The sequence below is a fragment of the Paralichthys olivaceus genome, chromosome 20 (genome assembly GCF_024713975.1).
Source record: "Paralichthys olivaceus isolate ysfri-2021 chromosome 20, ASM2471397v2, whole genome shotgun sequence".
Classification (NCBI taxonomy): domain Eukaryota; kingdom Metazoa; phylum Chordata; class Actinopteri; order Pleuronectiformes; family Paralichthyidae; genus Paralichthys; species Paralichthys olivaceus.
In genome coordinates this window covers 8009895-8033832 of record NC_091112.1, presented here as the reverse complement: position 1 = coordinate 8033832, position 23938 = coordinate 8009895, and the positions used below count along the sequence as shown (strand labels likewise).

Sequence of the window (23938 nt, the reverse complement as noted above, 5' to 3'; positions counted from 1 at the left end):
CTGCTCAGTAGCAGAACAGCTTACTGCGACTCCAGGCTTTCCATTTTGATTATTATAAATGGATAACAGGCTGCATCACGATGCCTCTTGTCATAAACACCCTTTGTTTAACATCAGATTTGTGCTGCTGTCTTGTGAGCCTCTGTTCGCCTGGTAATGGTGATGACATGGAGCCAATTTATTTTGTGTTTGCTTTAAAGCAAACAAGAGTCATGAGAGAACAAACAAAACATTGACTGCCTGACAAAGTCATATGCAGCTTTTGTATCTGTTGTGACAAGACAAAGATGGTTTGTTGTGGAGACCATGTACGAAAACAGCAACATGGTAGACCTCCATGTCCTCTATATATATATATATATATATATATATATTACTACTGTATAAAAGTAGATGTAGTATATATCAATATGCACAAACACACGCACCCAAAAGTGTATGGATTGTATTGTTTCTGTTCAGTCAATCTTCCAGGTTTTACACATTTGTGCAATATATTATACGACAATACTGCACATTGTCATATAATATAAATTGTATTCATCAACACTTTAAAAAAATAAGTTAGCATTGCTCCACAGGCATAAAAAAAGAATTTACATTGCATAAGAAATCAAAATAGATTCAATCAAGAAATAAAACAAAGAAAAGAAACAGAAAAATCTAAAGAATATATGAAGTAAAAGACTAAAACTCAAAGAAAACTCCACTTTAAAGTCATTTTATAAAAGGAGTTGTATGTGTTAATGTGACTTTTATTATAGGTGACTCTTCTCTGTTTTTCTCACAAGTACTTCTCATATTTCCCTGCCACACAAAGCTTGCTGCGAGGCACTGGAACTCTATTGTTTCTTGGGAAAAGTGCCTCAGGCTAGTGTTCAGAGCTGCGTGGGGTGGGTGCATGTCGACTTAAATACCTTCAGTGGAGACATGCCACGGCCTCTTTTATCAGGTGTCTCTGGCTGAACTATAAAGCTTAGCTCTACGCTAAACCATAAAGTCAAATCCCGATTTCTTTTAATGACAATGACAATATTTTTCTAAAAGGGATTATGACTCTATTTGAAATTGCTCATGCACATTCACTGACGTGGCGCTCGTCATGGGCTCAGAATTGAAGAACCCCCCATTTATTCAACAATGTATTTAAATGTGTCAAACCAAGTGCAAATGGAGTAAAGAGAATATGCTAAAGGTGCTCAAAATTGTACTCACCTGCTTCCAGGTTATACTACAAATGTTACACACGTTTATATGCAGGGGGATATTTTGATCTTCCACCATGAGTTGGACCGATATCAGTGTAAAATGACATCTGAGCGTAAATTTCAATCTACAGCTGCTTCAGTTTGCTGTATCAGAAACAAACGAGGAAAGACTTCAACCAGATATTATTATTCTAACCTATTTTATACATAAAATCAAATTCGTTACAATGCCTATGAAAATGGTTGTATTATGTTTTCCAAACAAAGACAACTTTAATGATGTCATAGTGATGTCATTGGGGTTATCATGGTTTGGATTTGAAACTTGGACATTCTCTTACACATGTGAGAAAACAGTGCAAGTATCATTGCTAGTTTCAGAACAACAGTTGTCATTTTCATGATGTTCAAATACCCAATGTGCCCATTTGAGCGCCCATGTGCACATTGGTCTTGAATGATTTTGCTCAGGTGCATTTCTTTCTTGAGGAGGTGGAAAAAGATTGTGCGACTGACCAACAAAAACTGAAGTCATTGGTTCAGTATTTCACTGTGATTTTAGGGGTGTGTTATCATACAACAAGCACACACATATATAGGCTGGTGCAGAATGCACATATTCTCTGTTTGTAACACACAGATGGGCTGCTGTCAGACTCACTACACACACAAGCACAGAAAGGAGCAGATCTGTTTTCTCTGCAGAGAAGCTTTCTCTCTTGCTACCTGGCAAATAGCAAAACACTGCGGAGCACACCTGGCTTTTAAAAGGGACTAGGAGATGGCACTCCAATTGGTTTATTGCATATTGCACATAAAATAGATGCATGATTAATTAAAAGAGAGAGTACAACCGTAATGAACCATGCAACAACCGTTTTTTATGCCCTTAATGAACTTGCACCGTGTGCTTTAGACCGTGCGCTTAGATTGCTGAAATAGAGTCCTTGAAGTTTTCAATATAAAGTTTGAAAACGTACAAACCTGAAGGGGCTGAAAGACGTAGGACTTTAGTAGTGGGGACAGACTGATCAAAGATGCCATTGTATTTTGTGCAAGTTGGATCACAATAATTTTATCAGTCACAGTTCTTATTAAATAACCCAGCAGTGGAAACCCAGACGGCGGAGCTCTGCCTCTCACCAGGGACCTTGACAGACATGGAGGATCTTTGAAACCTGTTGCAGGCGTTTCAAGCAAACTCTGGTCAGACTGTTATGGGTCAGAGTTACAAGAGCTGTGACTCATAGTGGGGAAGCTGCTGCTCACTCATGTACCCAGGAATGAGACAGTGTGTGAGAGAGCAGGTCCCCTTTGACACCTAAAAACCGGATGCCGCTGCCACTCTTTGTCTGAGTAACACCAGTCAGGACGACGGCTCTGTTAATGCACAAGAATCCTGGCTGAAAAATGGCTGAGGAAGGTAAAGTGCTCCGAGTTGTCCTTTGAGCTCCCACTGCCCCTGAGAGCATGAGCTAGAGTTCATTTATTCTACACAAATTCAGAAGTCAGACCAGCTGTTTGTCTACTTTAAGCTGGAGAACCATGTTGGCTGTCAGAGTGCTGTCAAGTGGAGTGCTGTCAAGATCCAGCCTGTCACACTGGATTGTATTTATGATGCTGACAGTAGACGGCTGGATGGACATTTCAGTGGATTCAGGAATATAAGAGCGGTTACCTGCAGTGTAGTTACCACTTGAATGGGATACTTGCACTTAGATTCACTTCCTTCTGTGTCAGCTTCCAACAAATCTATGAAACCAGTAATAAATCTATTTCGTGTGTATTTAGATTTCAGAGGTATAGGAGTTTTTTTGTGGAATCGAAATGAAATGCTGTTTATGATATTCAAATTTTTTTTAAATGTTAAAAATAAACATTTGAATAGAAAGACAACAGAAACAAACTTGAAACACAAGTTTCATTGTCTGGACTTTCTCATTCTCCCAAAATCACTCAAACAACACGTCAGTTTAATCCAGGACATGGAGTTTATTTTACAACTGAGGATAAAAGAATGGCATTCTGAATAACTGGGTCGATGACAAAAACCTGGAATTCTATCAATGAGCAATATCTTTTTTTTCAATGTTATGTACAGTACCATGCATCACAGCAGATGCCAGTAAAGATCTGTCATTTGATGTAAACCACATTGAAGGACCTACTTTTCACTGAAAAAAATGGCATTACGGTCCAACAATATTCTGTAGCTTTACACATTTTCCCCCATAATTGTTCTAGAAAATAACATTATAAAAATGCACACAGTACAAATAATGTTGAACTGTAAAGAGCAAGATATGTTGACATACATGTATACATACTTGCTGATTATTCATACGATAACTTTTAAACTTCATTTATTTATAGCTTCACAATAATAAAACTGGTAGCCTACTAATGCAAATACTGTACATGTTTAAACAACCAGGAAATTATATGTTACTGGAGAAACAAAGATTCATGACATTTTGTGAGACATTCTGTGATTTAATGGCAAAAACAAAGCAACATCATAGTTAGTCCCCACAATGCCATGTTGATCGAGGGATTCAAAACTCAAAGCGGTGATGTGCGGTTATTTGTACCCACAAGTCTTCATCAGTTTACACTTCCATAAAGTGCTGAAATCACCAGAACATTTTAGAACACTATCTCTCACATGGCCTCATTTCTAACCATGTACCTTCATATAAATGGCGGTATCCAAAATTTGACACCAGGGATATTAGCTTTGTCATCATGGTTAAAATTTCATTAGACATAATATGCTCACTGCTTTACATAAGAAACATGCAGAAACTGTCTCATAAATAATATGCAAGTTGTGTTGAAATATATTTATCTTAAAAACCATTCAGAAACAGTCATCAAAATAAGAGCATGGCCCAGTTTAAAAACAAGATGTACTTTTTCCAAAGGCTCAGAAAAGATGCAGTGCATTACAAAAGCAACAATCAGTCAGTCACTACATAGTGCCATGGCTGCTGCACCAATTTGGTACATTAATGTCACCAAAAACTTCTATAACACATCTCTGAGCCTCTGTAGTGCAAGCTCCTGCCATTTACTCAATTGAATAATTACAATAAGTGGTATTAAAGCTACCATGTCATCATTATAATATACGTCCCAGCAACGCTTAATACAGTTGTGGCACTATTCGTTATGACAGATTGTAGCTTAGAGTCATAGTGCAACAGTGATGCGTCATGCTGTCAGCTTTATCTGACTTCATTATTTGTCACACTTTTCCAGCTCTTTCACAAAGATGAGGTGGTCCTCTGGTGACTTCCCATGTGTTTTGCAAAGGTGCAATTTGATTGCATGTTTGCTCACAAATGTCCGATTGCACAGTTTGCACTGATAAATGGAGCCAGTGTCTTCTTCTGTGAGTCCAGAGGGACTCAGACTGAAAGTCTTGTCCTCTATTCTGCTGACCGCTTGCTGCTCTAGTAAGTCTATGGATAGCTTTGAGAGGTCCTTCAGGGTAAACCCAAGATGGGACTCCAAATGGTGAATGTAGGAGGAAGGAGTCCTGAACTGGGATGCACAGTCACTGCACAAAAACAGAGGCTGACCAGAGTCGATATTTTTTAGGAACTTTGTGCCTCCTGTCCGCTTCAACTGGTATTTTACATTGGCCAGCCAATGAGAGATAGTAGTCATGGAGAGACCAGTGAATTTACAGATGTGGACCCGTTCCTGGGGTCCCAAGTCAGAAATCACAAACTTTCCCTCAGGAGTCTCTCTAAGACTGGAGACAAACTGGGCCTGGAGAATCAGGAGGTGTTGAGGATTCCAGTTGGACTGTCTACCTTTCCGTCTCTGGATGGGAGACAGCTCCTCCAGGCCATCCTCAAAAGTACAGCTATCAATGTCAGATTTCTCAGAGATGGAAGATGGGGTTGTAGACTTTGGTGTCAAACGCCCAGTCAGATTTTTCACCATGTCTGAAATATCCATCAAAGCATTCTCCCGCAGAGGTGGCGATGAAGACTGAGAGAAAGACCGGAAAGCTGGTTTGCTGTTGTTACTGCTGTTGTTTTGTGGTGAAGTAGAAGTACCCTTAGTGGTACTGCCATTGGTGTTTTTGGATTTTGTCAAGTCCATGGGCTGATCATCCTCCTCCTCATGAGACTGACTCACAGGTTCTGCTGACTTAATCTGAGCAGAGTTGCTGTTGATCTTGTGGAGCATTGAAAAAGGGTCACTGAAGGGTGTTGACACTTTTGAAGCTTTTCCCAAATGGTTGTTCATGATAGACTGCAAAGCACTGAGAGGGTTCACAAGTGGTTGTTCAGGGGAGTGATCTGTGATGATGCTCAGGTTGTTGCAGCCGTTGCTTACAGGCTTTTTGGGTGAATCAACTTCACTCTTAATTTGTCTCTCTACTTTTCTCTCTGTCTGCTGCCCATCTTTACCTCTTGACTCAGTCTGGTCCTCTGCAGCAGAGGTTTTCAGCACCTTTGAGATATTGTCAGGATTTGGTGAAGCTCGTTTATCCTTCAGATTTGTCAATGGTGACTTCACAGACCTGCTCTTATTGTCTACAGGTTTTTCCTCTTTTTCATTCTTTACTGATCTTTTCCCTGTCACTTTTGCTACTAGCTCTTCCATGGCCAGCACGTTGTTCTTGTGACTTGGAGGTGGAGAGGGGCTATTTGGTGAATGGATCAGAGTACCTAGATCAGAGGATAATGCCTTCAAGCTGTTGCTGCTGAACAAAGGTTGAACCTGTGCTGATGAGGGCAAGGTAGACCTGAAAGATCCTTGGAGCTGATAGGCGGCATGAATGCTTGTGTATCCACCCCAGGTTGGTGTACCTGTTTGGGCCTTGCTGATGGCACTTGAAACTGTGTTCTCTAAAGACTTGAGGATGTCAAAGCCACCTTTAGGTGTCTCTTCCAAGTCTTCCTCTCTCAAATACTGATAAGATATAGCCTTTCTAGGTTTATCATCTTTTTCAGGGGGGTCTTCCTTCTCCTCTTTAATTTTTTTCTCTGGTTCCCTAAGTTCTATTTTCTCTTCCTCCATGTCTTCATCTCTCTCATTTCGGTCCTCAGGGCTAGAGGGCGGCAATGGGGAGTCAGTCTGTGACTTCCCATTGGGTGCTGGAAGTCGTGTTGTTGTCGGTGGCAGAGGAATGGACTGAATTTTCTCCTCAATGACAGGATCAAAAACTAACTGCTTACCCTTTTTAGAGGCTGAATTAGTGACTTTCAGAAAGTGTCCCGTGACCATCATGTGGGCTGTCAATTGTTGCAAGGTATCATGTGAACTGCCACATTCCATGCATTTAAGAATTTGTGCCTTCCGTGCCTCAAACTGCCAAGTATAGCTGGCACCATTTTGGTAACCATATCGATTGTTAGGGGTGACATAGGGATTAGCCATTTTTTGGTCTTTGGGAGACTCTCCCATGAGTATGCCAGATGAGACTGACTCAGGTGAGCTTGGGGACATCAAGTCTTGAAATGCTCTTTTTTTGGTTGGGGGTACCAGCTTTGAGGTGAGGGCTGGCATTGGTTCTTTTAGAGGCACTTTCTGATAGTGTTTTGTTTTGATCATGTGAACACTAAGGTCTTGCAAGGATTCAAAAGAGTGGCCACAGTACATGCATTTCAGAACTTTCTGGGCATCTTCCTTGCCTTCCATCTCTAACAGGGAACGCTTGCGTGGCTTGGACCACTTCTTGCTTCGATCATCCTCTTTATCCTTATTGTCATCACGGTAATGGCCTGTCTCATTCATATGCACTGTCAGGCCAACTAAAGTGTCATAGGCCGCACTGCAGTCCTTGCACCTGAACTTACTGGCACCTGTAAACACCGGGCCATAGAGCTTATTATTTTGTCTGTAAAGCTGCACAGTGCTGAAAAGGCTAGGCTCAGGAAGGAGTTGGTATGGAGTATGCTGTAGAGTTTTGGCCAATGCTGCCTGGTGCCAGTCATAGGCTAATCCTCCTGCGCTGCCAGAACTTACACTAGTGCCACTGTTGCTGCTGCTTGACACTGTTCTCGTGGTGGTACTGCTGGTGGTAATATTAGTAGTGGCTGAGGCATTGCTACTGCTACATCTGCCTTTTGCATGGATGTTCCCTGGGCTGTGACTATTCAGGAACCCATTGCTCCCTTTGTGATTGCTCCCATTACCGTTGCTAGCAGCAAAATTGTTCCCTTGTTTAAGCATGTCCAGAGCAATGCTGGACCAGGAGGCATCCGAGATCAGGTTTGCATAGACGGCTTTCATTTTAGTCAGACTGTCCTGTAGTGAGAGGCCATTGATGGACTCTGCACTCTCCTCTAGCTTCTCCTCTAGCTTGTCTTGACCATCATTTGAGGAAGACATGGTCTTAAGGTCCACTAATGGATCACTGGTGGTACTGAGTGGGGAGGCATAACCTGCATCTGGGTTAGTGCCATTGCTGAGTGGGGAGTTTTGGCAGCTGTAATGATCTCTTCCATCCTCGTCGTCATTGAACAGATAGTCTGCGTCTTGACCATCCAGAGAGAGGCCATCATCCTGCAGATGTTCCTCTTCATCAATTTTGTCCACTGCAAGTTCGTCATCAGGTCCATAAGCTTGAAAACAAAACAGAAGAGATGTTAAATTAGATATTTTTATATGCAAATATATCCATATTTGATACGAGACACAAATTATGCATTCACCACATACTACACATATATTATATGTAGGTGGTATATGTAATAAAAGATTTTTGTCAATAGACCCAGAAGAGGACACAGGTTTGCAATAATAAAGTGGCAAACATCCATATCTTGACAATGACAGATTGTCCTCTTCACTGCACTGCCTAATGAAGCTATTGAACACTACAGCTCAGCAAGGGTAGAGCGGAGAGGTGCACCACTGAAACATTTCTGCTTTGTTGAAAAACTAAAAACAAGCACAATTTCAAATTATGATGTTGATGATACTTATTAATCATGTGGTGAGATCAGTAACTTCATAATGGAAATAAAGACATTGTTGTCTCTTCTCAATTAAAAAAATAACAGAAAAGAAGAAACCTCATTGATCGTTCTATTAAAGACTCTCTGATGTTTCCCTTCTTGACATATACTTGAGTTGAAACACTGAATTAATAAGACAAATTAACTGCAAATGTGAAAGCATTTCAGCGTTCTCATCAAATCCACAACGTTTTCCCTTATCAGCAAATTAAAATGCTACAACATCCTATAGCCATTTACTATTTCACTATCTTATTGTTAATTTTGCTGCTGAAGTGAGAGTAAAGATATGTTCATGACTTTGAATTGCTTTAGTTTTCCAAATGCCGCACATACTATGGATTTACAAGGAAGAGATAGTGGAGGAAAATGCCAGCTGCATCTCCCTTGCCAAGCCATGGTTGGCTGGAGTCAACTTGGCATCGGCAGTAGAAGTCCTCACAGCGTGATGCTAGGAAATGGCCAGTGGACATGACAAGCCTTGTTGTTACTGCCTGTGCTCACTGAGTACTCACAGCGTCAAGTGTGCCATTTTAAAAGAATAGGGGGAGGTTTACACTATCAATGGAAAATGGCTGCCTTGTCTCTCTTTGCAGTTTTGTACAAATTGTGGCCGAAATCTGGATTAAATTTTAGTTTAAAACCGAGATGTCAGAGATTTTAAAACGACAGCAATTACAATTCACTGGAGCTCTACTATTATAAAAATAGGCTTAAATAGGACCTTGAAAGCAGATTAAGAGGGAAATATTACAGAAGAGCAGGATGGGGGAAGAATAGAGGGTTAAATATGGTAAGGCAGCTCCCCCCAATCCATCCCTTGTAAGATGCTTGTCTGAGGTGCCAGAATCGGTCTCCAGTGAGGAGGCAGATGTGCTGTCGGCTTCAAACAGCGTGTAGCTCTCTATCCCATAATAGGAGTGGACATAATACCTGATGTTTGTGAGATGCCAGTTACTGCTGCCTTAAAAAAGCTGAAGGTCCAACAGCTGCAACTCTCTGCCTTGTATGTTTGAGTGATGCTCTGAGTACAACCTTCCTCTTTTTAATTAAACTACTCCTGTGCTGGGTCCTGCTCTAACATGTAAGCTCTTAATTATTCACTGACATCATTCACTTGAGCTCCTCTCTAGATTAGGAGATTTCGAACTTTTGCCAAAGCCGCTGTAAAGCTTTTTTTAAGATGCAGCCAATCAAGATGGAGCCCACTGTATTGAAACAAATGCACAAGTGAACCTTTTCAAAGTCAATGTGGTGAGAGCGGTTTAAGATAAAGCAGCAGCTGACAAAGTGAGAGGAACCTGACAGCGCTGCAAACACACATTCACACACAAAAAGTACACAGACACTAAATCCCAGTTTTTTCCCTGCCATCCTCCGTATGTTGCCTTGACAGGCCTCATTGTCAGGAGTGTGTCAGTGTCAGCTCGAGGTGTCGGTGTCCACGCAAACAAGCCCGAGAAGAGGTGGGAGGGGAAAGTAACAACAACAAACACAAGTCAGCCATTTTTTTAGCCCCCCCTGCTCAAGCCTCCTCCTTCACCATCTGTGTCAGAAAAGCTGCGGGTGCCACCGCCGGCTAATAAGGCAATCAGAGATGGAAAAGATGCTGACACGGCAGCTTTCCCGCGTCACTCAGAACAAAAGAGGGGGAGAGAGAGAGGGAGGGAGGAAGGGAGAGAGGGATAGGGAGGGGATTAAAATGGGGGTGGGGGGGTGAGGTTGTCTGTTGTGGTTGTCAGTCAAAAACATAAGCCCACTTTGTGCTGTCAGGCAGGATGGGGAAAAGAGGGGAAGTTTTGAAAAGAGAGGAGAAAAGATGTGTTTAGGCCAGTGAAAAAGAGGTGGGTGTGTGTGGGTGTGTGTGGGTGTGTGTGTGTGTGTGTGTGTTAGTGTGTGTCTGGCAGAACAATACATGACAGGGAAACAAGTTAAACAGCACGCAATAAACTAAGCATGATATAAGAGGAAAGAGAAATCAGTTGAATTTCTGCAATGTGTGTGCAAGTTCGTAAGTGTGCATAAGCGTAGTGTGTGAGCTTGGTGAGGCTGTGGAGTGGTATGTGTGTGTTTGTGTGTCAAGTGTCACAGTGTGTCAGGTGCAGGCAGGGATGCACTGTGGCGGGTGAGGGGGGAGAGCGAAGCCATCTGTGTCTGGAGAGGAGCCTGTCACTATTGTTGTGCCCAGAGTCCAGGATTTCCTGCTGCAGACAGGTGACACCACAGTGGGACATCCCCCAGTCTCTCTCTTACATGCGCACACACACACACACACACACAAACAAACACACACAAACTACATCCCTCCCCCAATGCAGGAAGCAGTGTGAGGTACAGTGTGTTGCAAACACTCTCATGACACCATGTGTAGTTGAATTATCAAATCTGATCGAAGTGAGAAAAGTCTGGAGAAAACTAATTCCTTGCCAATAAAAAACATGCAACACATATGCACTGATAATATAAACATGCCTGCAGTGAGCCAGCTTATCAAAACTCAATGTTTTTAAGGTTCCAGCAGAAATGTGTCTGTGCCACAAAGTACAAGAAACTGGAAGTCCCAGGCTAAATTATGGCATTGAAAGCCAATCGTTTGCTCTTGTTTGTCTGTTTGTTGGCAGGACGATGCAAAAACTACTGGACAGATTTCTACGAAACTTGATGGAAAGATGGGTCACGGAAGAATCCATTAAATTTGAGTGCGGATCCAGATCAGGGATCCAAGAATCTATTTTCAACTTCTTCAACACTGCAAGACAGTTATATTTTTTAAAAAAAATCCCATTGATTTCTCCAAAAAATAATTCATGGATCTTGATAAAAAAGTTGAAGGAATTGATTTTTATGAGTCTGTGCAATTTGGGGCAGATCAACATAAAACTTCATGAAATTAAATGAAAGGTTTCCTGAGGGGACTGTTGACGGAGGTATGCGCTTTACTGAAAGCCATTGACTTACTTTTATCAGTTTTACATTAGACCTTATATAAACAAGGTTTGCATATGGCTGCTTTTAACATTTGAAAGGATATCAGCCACATATGTATTACATCCTTACCTCAGACTGTTAAACTGTAGCAAAACAAATGAGAACTGTAAATGAATTCCACAATTAACCTCCACTCACTAGGTCTTTGATACACATCCACAACACACATTCCCCCTCTCAACCTTCTCCATTTATTCATGTTGTCTCTGAGAAGAGGGCAATCCCGACTCTCATTTGCAGTGCTAATGTCCAATTCCGCCAGCTTTCACCCTGCTGATTTGCCCTGCGTGGCCGAGTGCTGCATTCGGAGCGGGGCGGCCGGGGAAGCTCCCTCACACCGTTTAGCAGCCCTTCAAAATGGGAGCTCTGGCGTGGCAGTCTTATTTCTCTCTCCCGTTTCGCTTTGTCACTGGTCCCTCCATTCGCTGCCACTCACCTCTGATGGCTTTGGACAGGCCTGATCAGTGTGTGTCATTGACCTGCGCAGCGTGCATGAGTGTGTGTGTGTTTCAGCAGAGAGAAGGCTGTAAATAAAATGACATTATTATTTCCTCTGTCCTATCATGTAGAAAAGCCAATTATGGTAATGCTGAGTTCGTCAGGCAATCTCTGTCTCTCTCCGCTCTCTCCTGTCGTCTTCATTCTTGCTCTTTTTTTCACTCTGGGATAGTTGTTGCTTTGGTTTCATAGGACCTGACACTCTCTTTGAACAAAGCACACTGAGAAAACCTGGCACACACCAACAGCCTCCTCTCAGCCTCGAGACAACTAAGGACAAACAGCTTTTCATGCAATTCTGCATAAAGATTCATCATCACATTTAGCAAATAAAGTAACTTAGTTAAACTGTTTCTTTTGTGACAAAGATTTCACCCGCATGCTTTGTCCCCTCTTTTTCATTTTTGTCTCACAAATCCCATGTTTTACATCATCACTGCGACCCAACACAAAGATTTACAGATCAGCGTTGCCACGATCAACATGATTTAGCCATAATTTAACCCACAGCCTTCCTGACCAGACATGCAAAAGCCTACCCACATGGAACAGCCCACCATATGGCGCAATATCTCCGGGGCGACTCATGTGTCATACAAATCCACCTTCTCAGCTTCCATGAATCTCCCAGCAGAGGAAAACAAAACAACCAGTGCTGTCTGTCCACCATGCTGGTAGATAAACGTGCAGACAACATTTTCGAATTTCCTTTTTTTAAACTTGTGGCGACTGCTCTGGATTCTGTCACAAAGCTTATGTTCCTCATCAAACGCTGCAGTCTCCTAAATGTATATGAAATGAAAGATAAATGACTTTTTCCTAAAACTTGGAACAGTCCCCCGGGGGCTTTCACATACGTTCCAATTAATCTGCAGTTACTTGAACTCACATTATGCTAATAGCCTTTTTAAATGGGTCATACAGAGAGTGAATTTCACCTTCATTAGATCACAGACGTGTTTATATGAATGAAAGAGGGAAAGACAAAAACCAGAGACAGCAAAAGACACAACAATGGCTGCACAGAGACTAAGCAAAAAAAGAAATCAGGGCAACTGCAGCATTTTCTAAATAAAAAGAACATTGCCAGTTCTTTCTTGCACTGCTCTGCATGTTATTCCTCTCTTCAGTTCTTTCTTTTGTCTCTGTCAGTTTGTTCAGATCTCATGTGAACCGGTTTTGACACGCCATGACAGTGACTGTGGTCCATAAATCACCTTTTCCCTGAACTGTCAGTGCCTGCTTGTTCTGAGATGAAACAACAGCCATTAGATCATCGGCACGTAGATTCCAGCCGTTTCTGCTCCACGTATATGCCAAACACAGACACACGCACACATTCTCACTCACACACACACACACACACACACACACACACACACACACACACACACACACACACAACAATATAATGTTGCTGCACAGACATTTCAAACCATCTGGTTTGTTTTCAGGCAAAGTGCAGATAAAGCATTACTAATGCTAATTAAAGGTGATGTGAGTGAGATTTACTCCAGCAATGCCAAGCACTGATTCAATGAAAGCTTTATCAGAAAGATGTCATTTGGTTAACACATTTATTTTAGAGCAAATATATCAGTTTCAGTCATGGACGAGCTACAGAGTTTAAGTTAAACTTATTTTTTTATGAAATTCAGATTAGAAACATCTGTATTTATTCAGTCTTCTGGTATTATTTCAGACGACGCAAGACTGTGCGCATCTTTAATTATTTAACATGCAGGTTACTTAAGTTCTTTTTGTAACTTGACATAAAGATGTTCCGTTTAGATCTAAAAGGAATTTATAACAAGCTAACAAAGCAACACGGTTTAATTCTTTCTTCATAGATGCCGTCTTTTGAATTCACCTGCATTGCCCCTGACAGTGGAGCTTCCCCCGACTAAACAACAGCTGCTCCCATCGCCTAGCAACAACCAGTTGATGGATGACCCTAAAGATGGATAATTACCATAAATCACTATGGTTGTGTGGAGAATAGAAGCAGAAAATCATTGCAGGGAAGAAAAAACCTGTCTGAACCAGGGTTTAAACTGGTGTCTGTTGTTTAGGCGAACTTAGCCTCTAATTTTGAATTGGTTGATGACTGGGAAGTTACGGAGAAAGCAAGAGTGGCATAGGATTTTTTTGTGCATCAGAATCCTCTTTGGAGCATTCCTGAAAGTGTCCAGCGTCTCGGACTCAAATGATTAGTGGCTGTAAAGTGAAACCTGATGGAATGACTCACTGGACAAAACCTGTCCTGAAGGAGCAGTGACAAAGAAAACAAAGTGGGCAGAGGAAGGAAGAAAGGAAACGGCCGAGAATGAATGATGGCAGCAATGATGAGTTTAGTGCGGCAAAGACGACAAGAGGGGGGGTGGAGGAGAAGAAGCACGAAGAGGAAGTGTGTGTGTGTGTCTAGTCTGCACGTACATGTATATTTATGCACTGTGCATGTCTGAATGTGTGCGAGGTAGATGGTGAGATAGGGACAGAGCGAGGGGAAAAGAAAAAGACTGCGAGAATAAAAAAAGACGAAAATTAGAGGGCGCAGGGCCAAAACAGGGTCACAACCTAACCAGTTCGGTCTAGCCGAGTCCGGTTGCACAATAAGCCATCAATCAACCTTCTCCGCGCTGTCAGCCCTCCCCTCAATTCACAGAGGCCATTCACTTTGTACACTGCTGAGAAACAAAACATAGAGACGGAAAAGAGCGGCACGAGGAAAGGAAAAAATACATGTAGGGCCACACGCACGCCCATGAATCTGATCCTTCACTGCTGGAAGTAGCGCTCTGCAGGCTGCACAAGAGGCACAGCGAAAGTCATGGCATCATCTGCAAAATATTTGTCTCTAGAAGATTACAAAGATGATGAAATGAGCTATATTTAGAATTATATTTCATCCAAAAAGAGTTAATAAAGAGGCTGAATGCTATCTGAACTATAGGGGTAGTGTGACAGGCCTGTAGCAAGCTTGTCAGCGTGTTCGCTACATGGGAGACTGATGTCGGCTTCTAAACATGTAGCATCATCTCCTGCTGTTGACTTACTAAAAAGCATTCCTCTTTTTTGAATCAAATTTATAGGCTTGTATAACAGTGGAGGTTTGATTGTGTGACGTAGCTAAATAGCTGCCTCCATTTTGTTCTCTACCTTTCTGTTTTGTCAAAGATTAGCACTTTTAAGACGACTTGCTGAATTAAAGACACAACTGTGCACATCAAAGTTAATCAAATTTGAACTTGATGTAAACTAATGTTGATGACTGGGATTCCATTAGGGATCAATTGATTTTGATAAATATCATATAACATACAACTATGGCACTGTTTTAAATGTGCAATATGCAACTTCGGCATTAGGGGTCTCTCAGTCAAAACAATAACAAGACACTTGATGATGTTGTGAAGCAGCGTGGGATCATGGGAGTTGTTGTCTTTACCACCATTGCCAATGAAAATCTACCTGACGTGACTCAGATGCAAATCATGTTCATGGACGAGGACATGTATTTTAGTTTTATTCTTGTTTCACAGCAAACAACGAGTAAGCGGCAACACAAACAGCCTGGCTTGTGTTTTTCTCCTTTGTCACACATTGTTTTTCGCAGAGGTTATATCAGAGATGGGCAAAGCCATGGGTAAAGAAGATAGTTTTGTCTGGGGTTGAACCTCTGAAACATTTTGGACAATGTAACTACACAAGAGAACAAAATATATAACATAGCTTTAGTCGTTTTTAGACATATTAATGAAGACTTGTGTCTTAAAGACTTTTTTACAATTAGTTTTCTGGATCATAACTGTGCATCACCTCCTCTCTACTCCTTCTACTCCTCAGACTGTAATTCAAAAACAAACCCAAACACCAGATATGCACGATGAGGCCGCACACAAGAATGCAGAGGATTTTGTGAGAACAGGACCTCAGAGACCCGACTGACATCACTTTCCCAATATGCACAAAGACTGACAAAGAAACCATAACATAAAAAACCCTAAAGTAACTTCAGGGAAATTAATTAACCGCAAACCCTCAGGGCAGGAGGCTGCTCAGGACAACTGAACGTCCCCAAACATTTTAGTGCTTTTAACTGCATATGACACCAGGGAAATTCAAGCAGTTGTGCACCATCGAAACGGTTATCCTTTATGCATCGCCAAATTTTCTTTTTCATTCTGCCCACTCAAGTGATGAGTTAGCGCTGAAGTCTGGCGCTCCATTAAACAAAGTTCTGCTGCTCAGTTTCAACACTGGTTTAGGGTTTAAAGCGTGATGAGGAGCATGGGGGCGTAACAAAATATATAACAAAAGCATAAGCTGAATCACTCAGCAGTGGAGAGTATGTATATGTGCTTGTTTTTATCCACTTCCTGATGACCATGGCGCTAAAGTGACAATAGAAGAAATTATAGGAGGGAGCAGGGATTAGAAAATGGGTCTCTGGAGAAAGTCAGTATATTATGTATAGAGCTCTTAAAGTGGACTTGTATCAGTAGCCATCTCACCCTAATTGTGTCTGTGTCCAACTATGCATGCCTCTGTGTGTGTGTGTGTGTGTGTGTGTGTGTGTGTGTGTGTGTGTGTGTGTGTGCGTGAGTATACAATGGCTAGGAACAGCTTCGCAGTCATAGAGGGAGAGAGAGGCAGGAAGCGAGGAAGCAATCCTTCAACAGAGCACAATATCAGACTGCGGACAGACAACGAACGGCTGGAAGGTTCTGGAAACGAGAGAAAAGCCTGCCTCCCTCACATTTCAGCTCACAATGCCGCCTCCCAAAGTGCCCTCCATCTCACACCAACACACACACACATACACACATAAATGGCACCATAACTCTATATCCGCAATCAATCCCCGCTATGAAGACACATCCATCTTCTGTAATGCTAATGGGAGGGTTTTGGGGGTTGGAGTGGGTGGAGGACAGGGGTAAAACAGAGGGTATGTGACTGTAAAGCCTACCTCAGAGTAGTGAGTGAGGTAATATGTGCATGAGTGTAATAGAGATGGTGCAAAAGAATAAAAAGCTATAAGAAGGAGGTATATGTGTTCGTGCGTGCATGCTAGCGTATTTATCTGCGTGTCAGGAGGTCAGGTGTGTGTGTGTGTGTGTGTGTGGGAGAGGGAGACTGATGGCTGTCAGCTTGCATCTGGCAGAGAAAATAAATTAGGCTTATGAAGACAAATGAAGGGGCTTTGGAAAGAGTAAACGGGGGTGGATGAAGGGGGGGGAGACGACAGAGAGTGGGAAGAGGCAAGGGAAGGAGTGAAGGAGAGAGGGGGAGAAATAATGGAGGATAAACAAGGGATAGTGTGAGTGTGCAGTGGCATGGATATGAAAGGACGGAGCGGCGTTGCCAGCAAAGAGAGTTCCTCTCGGCAGCCAGTGACCGTTCATTAAGAAGGACAGGCACACAGACAGGCCTGCTGCTGGCAACAGGAGAAGCTTTGGCTGCGGCTTCTTTGGCTGCAGGGGAAACATATATGTGGGTGCATGTGTGGGTATGTGTGCTTGTAGATCCACTGCCAGCATGTTAAAATCCAGAAAATATACTTTCCCATTGTGATTCAGACGTCTTCTCTTACTTTAAACTGCTGTATTCAGAGCCACGCTGCAGCTTGAATAGAGTGCGTGATACTTGTTTGTATAAGCACTGGAAGTGGCTCTCGCTGCGTCTTTCCTGTGCTTGTGTGTTGGTGTCAGCGTGTATCCGTGTGTGTTCCATCTCTGTAGATTTGTCAGTGTCTATCCCATGACACACTCCCATCGCTGTGAGTGGAGGAGAGCTCTCGGGGGGCTTTGTCACGCGGCGGTCTGTTCGTTTCCTGAGGCCTGGCGCCCCTCGTTTGATAAATGACACATGTCATTCTGTCAGCCCCTGCCATCCGGGCTGGGAGGCCCCAAGCTGATGTATGGCTGCCCAGGCTAAAGGAAATCAGAGTGTTTTGGCAGCACCCTGAGAACACGGCCTCTTATAAGGGGAATGTGTCTGTGTGAGTGTGTGTGTGTGTGTCTGTCTGTGACACTGAGTGCATGTTTAATTGTGTGTATATGTGCCTATTAGTGAGTGTCTGTGTCTCCCTGAGTGTGTGTGTGTGTGCGTGCATGGTCTCAACCTGTCAGGCAGACGGGCAGAGGGAGACAAATCATCGTCATGGCCGCCCCAGCTGTTCCCCAAATTTGGTGCGAGGAGGAGAGCAAGAAAAAAATCCTGCCATTTGAGTTTTAAACGGCTGATGCTTCCCAGAAACAGGAATGAGTGAGAGGACAAATGGAGCTAAGCGCACGCGCACACACACACAATCACAAATCCAACGCTGAAATAGGAACCAGGCCAATCCCAGAAGGAAACAACAGACAGTTTTCTTGCGAGCGAGCATAAGTATCCACACGCGTAAACACACATGCTTCAAACATACACATATGTAAACACATGAGCGCAAACTGGGGACGAGGCATGTGCACCTTGACCACAGTGAAAGGCTGACAGGCAGGAAAAACAAGGCCGCAACTATGTTTATAGAGCCACATGGGAATAAATAATCCTTTGACGCGTTCTTCTTTTTGTGCGACAGTTTCAACCTTCATCTATGACTTAATTACCCTTAATTTTAATTTTCTTATTAATGCAAACATCGACGTTTCTCAAAACGCTGTGGTTAAAACTGCCTCGTGCTGCAGAGACCCCTCACAGCTCATACCACACACATCCACAAACATTTCCCCAGTGGAGGACGGTCCCACCTGGAGGTTGTGAACTCTGAATGACCCCGTTTGATCGGGTGCAGGCCGAACTCCATCCCCCTCTCCCACAGAAAAGAAGCGGGGAAAGAAAAAAACAGTGTCATTAAGCTGTGAGTGATGAGTGGCAGCCATGGGTGACATCCTCCCCTAGCCAACTGCTTTCATTGCCTCTCTCCCTCTCTCTCTCTCTCTTTTTTTCTTCTCCACCGCCTTGATACTTTTCCCTCTCGCTCCATCCACCTCTCCCTCCATCCCTCAACCCCTCAAGTCATTTCTCTTTCACTCCTCTGTTGCTCTGCCTCCTCTTTTTCCACTCCCTCACCCCCCTCCCCTTTCCTCCCTGGTTCTTTTTTGTTCGCTGTCACTCTCTTTTTCTCCTCTTTTTCACCCCTTTATGCCCCTCCTTCAATTGCTGCTTTTCTGCACCTCCTCTCTCTCTCTCTCTCACATACACAGACACACACACACAGATGTACACACAACACACACAATAGCGCCTCACTCAATCCTGTCTAGCTCTGTGGCCCTGCTCATGTAGACACTCAAGCTCCTCAAATCCCCCATATCCAGAGGAGGGGTGCAGGTTTTCACCCGCTCAGGATTGCACCGATTTAACAGCAGCTCCAGTCCGACACTGCAGCGCTAAAAATGTCCAACAGTAGTTTTAAAATAGTTCTGAGGATTAGAGCCTGACTGATATGGGGACCAAGGCCGATATCAGAATAAAACAATTCAGATACAGATATATTGGTTGATATAAATATCAGGAACAGAACTAGCATTGATTCCCGAGATGTTGTGATCAAACCCTAATAAAATGTAATCGAAGCTTTGTATTTTACAGTTCAACCATAACATTGTTTGTTAATCTCATTCCGGATGTTAGGAATGCACGTTAAAGCGGTGATATCCAAAGGTTTTTGTACTAACCAGAGTCCAGAACTGTGTAAACAGCAGCTGTGTTTTTCAGACTGAGCCTGAGATATGAAAAAAGTCACTTGAGTTGATACCAGAGAATCCTCAAGCAACTTCAGACCAGCACTTTCTGGCTGAAAACTATAAATGATTGATACTATATTGATCTGCTCACTCATGTAGCATTAAACTCAATGGACGGCGATAGAGGGAATAAATTCATCTGACCTTTTCTAACAGGATATGAATGATCATGCTTGTTAATGTATTCCTACAGAAAGAAAAATTATGGATTTTAAAATATCACTCAAAATGAATAAAGGTTTTTCAACTATAAATATGTAACATTCACTTGTTCCTTCTTCTTAATATAGAAGGTACCATATGTAATACAATAACATCATATTAGGCTTTAAAACAAGTAATTCATTGAATTATTAAAATAAAAAGATTCATCAATAATGAAAATAATCTTAAACTGCAGCCCAGTCGTGAATCCAAATTTTATGCTTCACAAACTGAGCAGGAACTATTTCTTTATGAGTAAAGTATATTTTTAGCTAGTACGTTAGCCATCTACTTTGATGCAAAAGCTGCCGAGTCATTACTTGAGACCTTCAGGTCATTGAAGGAACTTTATCCAGGTTCAGTTTAGGAACAAGGAAGCGACTATGAGGCGAGGCAGGAAATAGATTAGTTAAGTAACAAGTCAAATAACATCACACTCATCTAAAAGTGACTCACACACACATGGACAAAACTGGGAATGTGGCCATACTTAGACTCTAAATATAAGGCCAGATAAATTCCAAATATAAAGTGTGTGCTCAGCAAGATGACGGCTGTATTTCACAGACCTCCACTAAGGTTAAGGAGCAAACTGTACCTAAATTAAAAAATAAGGTAGAAGGTAGAACAAAAATCAGCTTTGGATCCTGATAAAGTTATCATAATATCTCTAAACAATATATAAGTACCTAAAAACTGCAGTTTTTAAATGTCCACACTCCAACACTAGCATCATGTCACAGATTTGGCTGTATTTACAGTAAATGTCAATGTCGTTGCTGACATTACGCAAAATCAAAATGTTGAAAGAAATGAGACAAGAGGCAGATGGACTAGAGAGAGACAAGTAAACAGGCCAACCGTCTGGTCACCTGACAAACAGGTAATCAAAAACAGATGCTCAGGTGGACGTCCAGTCAGCGAGTCATACACGGAGACAGCTGGTTCAGTGTGTCAGCCTCTGAGTGACGACAGACCCGCGGACAGAGGAGACATTTGGGTGTACGAGGGGCCTCCTGCTGCTTCCTTTGAGACAGACGACTTACAGGGACAGAGCTGAGCTTATGCCCCCCTGTGACTGTCACTGTCTGAGACAGGACGCCGGCTCAGGAAAGATTTGGGAGGAATTTGGGGGGGGCGGCATGTGGTGCAGTTGAATTGACTGCAATCACGAGACGTTATATCTCCTTTCAACTGCCCATCAAGTGACAAACAGAGGCCGACGGCCGTTAAGTGATTACTGTGTGTAACCCCGAGCAAATCGTGGTCAATGGGTTTCTTTCTTAATGAAAGTGTCAAACTAAACTGAATAGCACCACATCAACAAAATGTGCTTTGATTCTCTTCCTGTGCAACATGGTTTATGGATAACTCTGCTCAATGGGAACAGTTCTTGGAAAATATGTGACAGTCATGTGTTCAGACTTCAAAGAAGATGACACAAGACTTTATTGCCCTGTGACCTTTTGGATTTTTACAAGTCAGATGTCTGACTGCAGGATGTCGTGGAAATCAAACTGTCGGTGGGGGGGACTTGATATATGAGAACAAGGCCAGTGAGCCTGAAAGAGGAGAGTATTAAGCTCTCCTTTTCAGATGTTGAGTTCATGTTCTTGTAACCAGTTCACTGACTCTTGAGCATCCGGTGAGAGAGCTATAGATGAGAGCTCGAGACAGGGAGGAAGATGAAAGAAAATATGAGCAGGCCAGAGGAGAACTGAGTCAGTAAGATAGAGATTGATGACTGATAGGGAGATGAGAAAAGGCTTACAGGGAGAGGGAGAAAGAGAGGGCCAGTAAACCCCTCCCAAAAAACGAGGGAAGAGAATGAGAGAGAAAAGGGAGTAGGCTGAGATAGAGATGAAGAGGTAAGGGGAGGAGAGAGAGATGGCAGTGGCACTACACCGGGCTGCAGCGTGACCTTCCCCATGTGTCCGCTCTCAAGGACAAAGTGTCATCTGTTAACGGTATCCATTCCCTGATGGCTTATCTGCAGTAAACTAGTGTCCAAAAAATGATATTCATTGCTTCTCAACCCACCTTATCAGTTGAATAAACACTCCCAGGGGGGATAAAAATTTCCGCCCCCTGACTCTCGACCACTCGCAGCGGCCGGCTGGATGTGCTGAGGCCAGCTTTTCTCAGTCGCTATGTACTGACGAGTGTCATGATATACAGCGGTGGCTTTAGCCAGATTTAGCACCACATGCTCTACATACAGCAGCTCTCTGTACAACTCCAACGGGGGAAAAGAAAGTTTCACCAAAAGCTGCTGCTTACCTTGCATGTGTTAAATTAATATAAATGTTCCTCCTGATGTTTACAGACGGATTTTGTTCAAAACAACAGTGTGCAGTTATCATGTGGATACATATTAAGTCAGAATCCAAGCGTCCACCAGGCAACCACAGAGAAAAACAGAAAGAAAATACACTAATTCTGCTTGTAAGCCTCCAGCCGTTTCGGTTACTTTATAGTTCTGCGTGAAGAATTGATGCCACTTTCTATTATAAAGTTTTCATTTTCCTGTTCTGAACTTAAATTAAATTTTTGCTGAGGCACAAGAGTCAGACAAACAGTAGACTGCATTCGTTAGCAGCTGGAAATGACTCTTATTTCTTTTCACCACACAGTTTCTGCAGTTGTTTCAAGTCTCAGAATAAATGGTAGCTACTGTTAGCATGATAGCATTTCCCTGTGACATCAACAGACTGAAGAGCTGGAGAGTCAATGTGAAGTTGGTCTTAAGCCTGAGATTAATGGTCATTGTCATTAATGAAGAATCGATCAATCTGATATTTCCAGAAGTCTATCAATTAGTTAATAAATCTATTAACAATTCAAAATTGGTTACATTTGCTTATACAGTTATTCACTGTCGGATAACAAGTCAAACACCATAATATTATATATAAATAACAGAGGAAAGAAAATTGTTTACATTGATGGACCTGGAACGTAAAACATTTAATAGATTATGAATACGGTCAATTGACTAATAAATTAGTTTGAAGGGCCAACATAGAAGTCTTCAACCCAAAACGTTAGATTTCATTTTCAAATTCTACATGTGTGGCCAAGTCCTGCTACTAGTGGAATTATTGTCATTCCCAAACCCACACACTTTCATTCACTGATCTCTATTTAGAGAATTCTGAGATATGTCTACAAATATACATTTTACTTTCCAAAAGCCGCTTGAACATTTAGCAGCAATAACACCTGACTTTGCAAGATAGAAACAAAGTATTTAAAGTCGTAAATAGAAAATAAAATATGGGTTACACTGCACCAGTGTTGCTGGTCTTTCTCTCCCTACATGTGCACTTGACTCTAAAGATAAATTATACCTAAGTGGCAACAGTATGTGTTGGCCTGCGTGTCTGCACTATAGCACAGTCGCATATAATCAGTGGCTAATAACACTGTGGGAGTTGCTGCCTCACCGTAAATCAATGAGCAAAATAATTGCTAATACACTGGTTATCGATTAGTGTGCCCGCCATGCTCTCATTTTCTGGGGCGACTGTAGCTTAGCGCTAACGCAGTGACAAGGGTAAAGTGTTATTTCTCAAAAAGGCACACGGGCCGACAGCTGGGCAGGAAAAAATGACTACAGGGCCTCGGCAGTAATTCTTAATTGACACCTGTCAGAGCGATGGCAGCAGTCACAGCTGCTGCAGGAGAACGTCTACCCAAGTCCTGTTCATCTGTCACTTTTCATATCTTTTATTCACAGCCTCTTTTTCTCCCTCTGTTGTCTTCTTCCCCCCTCACCTGCTCCCCCTCATACACACCCTGCTACAACAGAGATGTTCAAGGCTGGTTAACAGAAGCAAGTTAACTTTAAGGCTGAGCAGCACCGGGGCCTCCAGCGACAACTCACCGCTGTTTTCAATGTGGAGTTCGTGGATCAGAGGCAGTTTTTCAGTCTTAGCTTAATTGACTTAGCACTTGACTCAAGTATCGGCCACGAGAGAGTGAGAGATCCAATAAGCAGCGAGCACTGAGAGTAATAAACCTCCCTGTGCCTGCTCTGGTGGTCATGTATCTCCAGTCTTATCTCTGGCTTGATCGCTGTGATTACTGCAACAGGCACCGCCTCAGTGGCAATTTCTAATACATCAAGTGCAGAACTGAAAAAAAAAAAAAAAAAAAAATACAAGCTTGGTAATATCTTAGATCACTGGAGCAAAATGCAGAAACCAATATCTGAGAGAGTCCTTCTGGCTGTGGACAAACTCGATCAACAGCAGCCAACGCTGGCTTATGTGGTCGCTCCAATAACAGCATCTGTCTGGTG

General features: G+C 42.5%; 1 protein-coding gene across 3 annotated transcripts in view; it reads right to left on the bottom strand.

The window, feature by feature from the left end:
* Positions 1-3180: 3180 nt before the first annotated feature.
* The window catches only part of tshz1 (teashirt zinc finger homeobox 1), a 137787-nt gene continuing 117029 nt past the window's right edge, over positions 3181-23938 (bottom strand). For all 3 annotated transcript variants that reach the window (XM_069516639.1, XM_020102004.2, XM_020102006.2), the window contains one exon: positions 3181-7795. In XM_069516639.1, the coding sequence (XP_069372740.1) occupies positions 4449-7795 (3347 nt within the window). In that variant the 3' untranslated portion in view covers positions 3181-4448. The remainder of the gene's footprint in view (positions 7796-23938) is intronic.